The sequence below is a fragment of the Carica papaya genome, chromosome 1 (assembly GCF_054855325.1).
Source record: "Carica papaya isolate Zhongbai chromosome 1, ASM5485532v1, whole genome shotgun sequence".
Classification (NCBI taxonomy): domain Eukaryota; kingdom Viridiplantae; phylum Streptophyta; class Magnoliopsida; order Brassicales; family Caricaceae; genus Carica; species Carica papaya.
Genome location: NC_142309.1, coordinates 15,326,442 through 15,334,382, shown reverse-complemented (window position 1 = coordinate 15,334,382; position 7,941 = coordinate 15,326,442). Strand labels below are relative to the sequence as shown.

At 25.6% G+C, this 7,941-nt stretch overlaps 1 protein-coding gene across 1 annotated transcript; it reads left to right on the top strand.

Moving 5' to 3' along the window:
- The first annotated feature begins 3,809 nt into the window (after nucleotides 1-3,809).
- On the top strand, nucleotides 3,810-6,348 carry FT (PEBP (phosphatidylethanolamine-binding protein) family protein). The gene is made up of 4 exons (XM_022055811.2): nucleotides 3,810-4,017; nucleotides 4,123-4,184; nucleotides 4,972-5,012; nucleotides 5,874-6,348. The coding sequence occupies exons 1-4, from the start codon at nucleotides 3,820-3,822 to the stop codon at nucleotides 6,095-6,097; spliced, it is 525 nt and encodes a 174-aa protein (XP_021911503.1). The 5' UTR covers nucleotides 3,810-3,819; the 3' UTR covers nucleotides 6,098-6,348.
- Nucleotides 6,349-7,941: the final 1,593 nt, after the last annotated feature.

Below are 7,941 nucleotides of genomic sequence, written 5' to 3'. Positions count from 1 at the left end.
TGGTTTTGAGTGAAAACTTAGAACAACTCTTTAAGTTTCTTTGCCTTTGATCTTGTTACTGGTCTACTGAAACTTTTCAGGTTTGAAACTCTATTTGTGTGCACATCATTTGAAATTTGCTCCAAGTCACATTTTTTATATTCTTTGAGTATCTTGAGTATTTTTAGCCTTATTTGCATCAATAATCTTTTCATAACACTAAGATTATATTATTTAAATGAAAACCGGTGGAATTATGAATTTCTGAATACTTAGAATTATTAGGAAGAGCATAAATCATTACAACAATTTTTTGGATTTTGGATATCTATTTTTCATTAATTATGATCCTACAAGTGTAATTTACATATATTTAAAAAATAATTTTCTAATGTGATCTATACTTGGAGATTTGAATTTTTAAAATTGATTTTACATTATGCAAGTGTGATGATCTAAATCTTAATTTTCATAAAACGATTTCTGACGCTAAAACTGATACTATTATGATTGAAATTTTATTGGAGATTGCATAGAAAGAATTGTGAATTTTGGAAATAATAAGTTTGCATCAAATCCTAACAAGTTTGATGACTTTAAATTATAATTGATAAGCAGTCTGCCTAAATGCCCCCTTAGATCACTAAGATCATGCATTAGCCTTCTTATCACTATGCATATTTATTATTGAAATATTTTAGATATTTATTTAATATTTTTGGTAAATAGAATTTAAAGAAGTTTTTATTATTTCATTGAGAATTTTATTTTTAGCATTATTGGTGCACAATCTTTAGCTTATTATGATAATTTATAAATTTTAAATTTTTTTTATAAAATTTTATTATTATTTAATTATTTATTAGCTTTGAATATATTTATCAGTTATATAAATTTTTTGAAAGTCCGTATTATCTGTAAATTATTATTTTGACTATAAAATTAGATCAAACTTATTTTTTGATGAAGTTAAAAATTTAATGCACTTAATAGAATTATTAGTTTTTGATAGAAAAAATATGAATATATTAGTAAGTTTGTCTTAAAACTTTCAGTTAGAGTATGATTTGACTTTGTCAATATTAAATATAATTTTAAATATATATTTTTTAAAATTATCCATAATTGTTAAATATGATTTTAAACTTTAATAGAGGAATATATATTTCAGTTACATTGAAAGGATTAAATATAGTTTTGGTCTATAATAGCTACATGGATTGTGAAATTTTGATTCGACTTTTGTGGAGTATTGATGCATTTATTACTGTTTCATTTCCTTTACTATGTACTAAATATATTTTTAATATAATTAGTAAAATTTGTTTGATATAACTATCTTAAGTTTTTGATTATTCACTAAGTTATAAGTTTTCTCAATCTTACTTTCTTTTATATTTTAAAGAATAGATTACACATGTGGACTAAGAATATGTGAGTGATTAAGAATCTAATTTAGAGAATTAAAATATATTAGTTCTTTGAGAAATAATTTTATTTAAAAAGTTTAAGTTGTCTGAGTTACATGTAAAGTTTCAATTTAAAATGACTTCTTAATTACTAAAATTTCAAGGCTAATTTGGTTAAATTTAATATTTATTTCAGACTTTACATATTTATGAGATTTTTCCTTAAATGTATAGCATTATAATGTACGTAAATTACTTGTACTCAAGAAACACAGCATTTATTGATTTTTACTTCAAATTCATGTTTTGTTGTAAGAGATTATTTTTGGAATTTAAGAACAAATTACAAGGAGTACATTTTAATTTAATTACATTATTATTACACCAATAAACAAAAAATTAGACACGCGTAGTCCGTGTCAGAAGATTTACTTCGATCTCACCTCATGAGTTGGGGGCATAAGTAACAGTAGTGAATTGGACGAGATCATATACATACGATGCATACTTTATTCATGAAAATGAATGGAGAGTCTATGAAATAGATCCGTATAACTATTGTACAAAACTTTATATCTGGAGCACACATATCTGTCAAAAGAAAGTCACCAATATTCTTTCCTGATAATTGTGCGACTTCTTCCAATATATGGTACTTTATATTCCAAATACGATGTTTTAATTTCCAAGCCACAGGAAAATGTGAACCTATTAGCTAATATATATATATATATATGTATATATGTATACATGGATATGCATGCGGACTGGAATATATATAGATATATATGTATATATTTATATATGCAAATTAACATGGCTATAAAAGCCCCATAATATATTTACATATATACATATATATCTTGTGGTACAACAGTTCTAGTACATCCTTTTCAATTTGTCAAATACTGCTTTCCGTCCAGACTACAAAATGAGCCAAATTCAAATAATTGTGGATCTATTTGTGAAATTTGTCTCCAATATGTCCCCCAAATGACCATATCATTAACCTCTTTACGTCTACCGTATCATAAATCATGCATGCAAAAATGTTTTTTCATGCCCCTATTTTATTTGGAAACGTTGCTATTTAATGCTGCTATTTAATTTGGAAAGATGATCTCTGGATTATGTGTCAAGGGTTACACATTTTTAAGCTTTGTAATTGGTAAAAATGCTTTGCAAATAATTTTTAGGTAAAAATAAAGTTAAACGGAAAAGCAGTCAACTTTATATTTTAAATACTAAATTTTTTCTTATTTATGATTAATGTAAAAATTATAATTTATTTTATTTGTTAGTTTAAATTTAAATAAAATTTATTTTTTAATTAAATTTATTTTATTTTTATCTTTTAAATATTATGTAGTTAATGAGAGTTTATCATTTAAGATATTAATTCATATTTATCTTTTAGATAATGATAATTTATTTTTAAGAGATTAATTTATATGTAAATATATTTAAAAATAAATTAAGTTATTAATTTTATAGAGTTAATGAAAATTTAAATTTTCTTTATATAGAAAAACTCTAACATATGCGAGAAAAAATTAATTGAAAAGGTAAAAAAAAAAAAATTAACACTAAGGATGTGGAAAAGTAATTATCAATAGATTTTGCACAGTTTGACTGGAATGAACTACTTCATAGGAGGGACAAATTAAAATTTTATATCATACAAACTTCATTATGTAATTAAGTATTAATGTAGAAAAATAATTAACACAAAATTTATGTGAGTTAATTAGGATGAACTGTTTCCCAGGAAGGATAAATTCAGATTCATTATAAAAGAATTAACAAGTAACATAGAAAACTAATTAACACTAAGGATGTCAAAAAGTAATTATTAAGAGATTTGCATGTTTTGATCGGAATAATTCATAAGTATTTCAGAGGAGGAATAAATTCGCATTTATTAGCAAAAACAGATTTATGTGTGTGATTTAATTAGAACCAACTATTTCTCAGAAGGGATGGATTAGAGGTTTTTACTAAAAAAATTTAGAGGTAATGTAGAGAAATATTTAACACCAAATCATTTATATGGTTTAATTAAAATGAATTATTTGAGAAGAGTAATAGACTCAGAATCCTTATAGAAAGATCATATGGTACATGAAGTAAAGACAGAGAGTTAATTGTGAAATTTTGTATTAGAGCAGTAAGGAAAAGATTCTCCAACGTAGTGTGCTCTCCACAAAATTTTTGGAAGAAGAATAAAATAAAAAACAATTGGTCCAGTTGGGTATCAGCAATGAAACTGTAGGACATTTTGGAAGCGAGGAATAAGAATTGTTTTGGAAGAGAAAGTGATAGTAGGCAGAATCTGTTGATGTTACAGAAAGTTAAAAAGTAAATATATACATACATATATAAATACGTGCATAAATAGAGGTGTACTCAGCTGTGGTTCATTTGAAAAACGATGACAAGGGATAGAGACCCTTTGGTTGTAGGGCGAGTTATTGGAGATGTTCTAGATCCTTTTATCAGGTCTATTTCTCTCAGAGTGAACTACAACTCAAGGGAGGTTAACAATGGCTGCGAGCTCAAACCCTCTCAAGTTGTCTCACAACCAAGGGTTGATATTGGTGGAGATGATCTTAGGACTTTCTATACTTTGGTATACATCTTTCTAATATTTCTTCGTTATTCTTCTCCTCAATATATACATATATACATCAATATATATACATATATTCATAATTAGCATCAAATGTTGCTGAAGGTGATGGTGGATCCTGATGCACCCAGCCCAAGTGATCCAAACCTCAGGGAGTACTTGCATTGGTCAGTTACTTATCACTCCATTAATTTTTACTTTGGTTTTGCCAACTTATCTATAATTCTAAATCACATAATAATTTTTTATTGACAAACTTAATAAAAAATAAAGTTTTTTACCCTTAAATCAATTAATAGATACATTTTTGCCTTAATTTTAACAAAAACAATTATGTAAAGTATGCTATGAAATAAAGCTATAATATTAACTCTTTGAAACTAAAAAGATGAACTAAAAAAAATATCAAATTAAATAATTAGTCTTATTTTAATTTAAAAATTAATAGCTATAACATAAACTATGCTAACTTAATTCAATGTTATATTCATTGACTTTTATGTAATATTATATATAAAGAAAAATTATTTTATGTAACATGTAATATTCTTTTATTGATAATTTAATAGAAATTTGAATTTACTGATATAATTTACCAAAAAAATTATGATACCAATAAAATATGTATACTATACGTGTCTATATGCACTTATTATAGAATATAATTGTTGTGTGTGTATATATGGACAATTAATTAGCTTTACTTATCAATATAAAATATTTAATTCTATCCCATTGGTACGTCCCTGAGCAGGAGTAAGCTCTTTCTCCTGATTGATTGCAGGTCACTTTCACTTCACAAATAAAGTTCACATGCTCACTTAACTCCATTAATTTATTAATATTCTCATCATTATTTTTAAAATTTTAGTACTTTATTTTTTCATTTTAAGTCTTAAATTAATATATAAGTCAAGAAATATTGACGGGTTCTTCAAAATGTAACTCTTTCAGGTTGGTCACTGATATTCCTGCAACTACTGGGGCATCCTTTGGTGGGTAATCCATACACCGCATATATTATACATAAATATATGCATGTTTTGCATGCTTTCTTTGACTATCTAAGAAAAAAATCAAACAAATTATTGTTCTAACTTACCTCTCCTTCCTCTACGGGTAAATAGAGGATAATTATTGTCAAATCAAGCAAAAATAGTTAAGCCGTGATATATTTAGATGACAATTACAAATTGAATCCGACAGTATAATTTACTATATAATTAAAGTAAAACTGAACTATATATTTTGCAATTAATTAAATTGAAGTCATTATAAACTAAAAGTTTTATATTTAAGAAGTATTTTATTATCTTTATCATATCGTATATGTATATAATAAATTATATTTATCTAATATTTATAAACTGTAAATTAAATTTTATCAAATAGTGTTAAATCTTTTAAAATAAATTGAAGTAAAAAAACAATATTGGTATTAATTGTATAATCAAAATTAGATTTTTAGATTTAATTAAATTTTTTTGAAGTACATAATATATTATATATTTAAATACTGCATATTATATACTAATTTACACACGATTATCTTTACTGCATAAAATAATAATATAATGTCTTAGTTGCAGTTTTTAAAATTGTAAGTTGAAATTGAACATATAAGTTGGAAATTAGCTGGATCAATTAGTTATAAATTTTTTTGTACACATATTTCTGTGTCTAGGGCTTTATTTCTTCATACCTAAAAATTAAATTACAAACATACATTCAAGATGATTGTGCAGTATAATCTTAAAATATATATATAATTTAGAAAAAACAAATTCTATCATATTACTTTTCTAATAAAAAGAAAATAAGACAATAAAAATATATGTTGATATAAATTATTTCAGGACAAGAGATCGTTTGTTATGAAAATCCAAGACCAACAGTGGGGATTCATCGATTTGTGTTCGTACTGTTTCGTCAACTGGGGAGACAAACAGTATATGCACCAGGTTGGCGTCAAAACTTCAATACAAGAGACTTCGCAGAGCTTTACAATCTTGGATTACCTGTGGCATCCGTTTATTTCAATTGCCAGAGAGAAAGTGGTTCAGGTGGAAGGAGAAGATAAATTTTCTTGATCAAATTATTTATCAATAATAATGAAGAATAATTATATATCAAAATAATGATTATATAGTAATCTTTCTCAATAAAATTATATTATAACAATAAAAAAGACAGTTGAAAACTCACTGTACTGATATGTGTATATACAAATGTTTGTATGTTTGTATGTGTGTGCATATATAATGCTACATACTGTAATTTGCCATGAAATATTATACTCAAATATATTATAAGTACGTACGCTACCCAAAATGCAATTTTTTCTTAGGAAAAGTTGAGATTGGTACAAAAGCTCAAATTTTGTTTTCATGTTGACAAAGTCTTCTTCTATTTTATGAAAAGGCAGAAATGTAATATCCTAAATTTCTTGATTTTCTATTTTATGTATGACGTGAACATTGAGTATGCATATATAGGTTGAAATGTGTTATAAAAGTAGAAAATGAAAATTGTGGAAAGAAAATGAAAGAGAAATTAGGTTTAGAGAGAAAAATCCTCCGAACAAGGGATTTTATCCCCCTGAAAGAGGAACTGAGTTACTATGAACTCCAAATTAGGTTTTTAAACCTTAGATAAGATTCTAAAATATTTAAAAACATTCCACAAGAATGTGAAAAATAATCAGAATGAAAATTAGTGAAAAAACAAAAATTAGGGTTAGAGGGAAACCTTAAATCCCTTAGTTGAGGGATAAAGTGACATTTTGAGCTTAAAACGTCTTCTAAGTTCAAAATAGGTGGAATTTAAGTCTAGAATTTTGTAGAACATTAATTAACACATGAGAAAAGAGAATCATAAAGAAAGAAAAGCTTTTAGAGCAAGAAAAATGAGAGAGAAACAAAGATTAGAAAAATTATCCTCCAAAAAACTCTAATTTAACCCTTTTAGGTTAAAATGCTTCCCGATACTAGAATACTTAAAATTTTAAGCTCGAATTCGACAGAAGACATATTAAAATATAGGGAAAGGAAGTACTACGGAGAGAAAATTTTTTGAGAAATGAAAAAGAAAATTAGCCATCCCAAGGGTGAGGGATAAAAATCCCCCAGGTAAAGAAATCCCTAGGTATTGTGTTTCCCTTTTATTTTACACCTTGCCTTGTCCAAAAATTAATTAAAACTTTATTAAATCAATTAATTAACATGAAAATGAATTAATGATATAGAAAAATAAATATAATATAATAAAATAAATAACAAAATGGAAAAGAAATGTAATTAAATGAGAAAAATAAGAGTGAAAAATGAGGTGGTGGTTTAGAGAAAATTTGGAATTATGAATACATGTATATATACATGTATAATTATATATATATATATGTATATATATATGGGCATGAACGACTAAAATTTTGAGATCTAAAGAGCCTGAGTGATGCGGAACCCCAAGACTCTTGCTTGAACCTTATCTACTCTTCAATCGATTTAGAACAGAATTTAGATCACAAGTAAAAAGGAATCAAATTTGTTCAACCACCTGAATGGTATAACTTAAATAGAACCCAAGAAAGATAAATGATATATCTTGAACCCAATCCAAACAAGCACCAAGAACAATTGAAATAAGAAATCAAAATTGAATACAAGTGATAACACTTGTATTTCAAATCAACATGTTGCGCATAAAGTGAAAAGAAATCCAAAACACTCTTAATTCAGTTCTGAAATATTTGATTACAACTCTTGAAATAGGAAATCAAAATTGACTACAAGTGATAACAATTGTATTCCAAATCAACATCTTGTGCATAAAGTGAAAAGAAAGTCAAAACACTCTTAACTCAGTTTTGAAATATTTGATTACAACTCTTTATGTCCACAAAGAAGAGTTTCTTTGGTATTTATA

Excerpts from the sequence above, each read along its gene's own strand:
- FT (XM_022055811.2), top strand. The coding sequence starts at position 3,820 with ATGACAAGGGATAGAGACCCTTTGGTTGTAGGGCGAGTTATTGGAGAT. Across the intron at positions 4,018-4,122 it reads TTAGGACTTTCTATACTTTG|GTGATGGTGGATCCTGATGC; the intron begins GTATACATCTTT and ends ATGTTGCTGAAG. Across the intron at positions 5,013-5,873 it reads AACTACTGGGGCATCCTTTG|GACAAGAGATCGTTTGTTAT; the intron begins GTGGGTAATCCA and ends AAATTATTTCAG.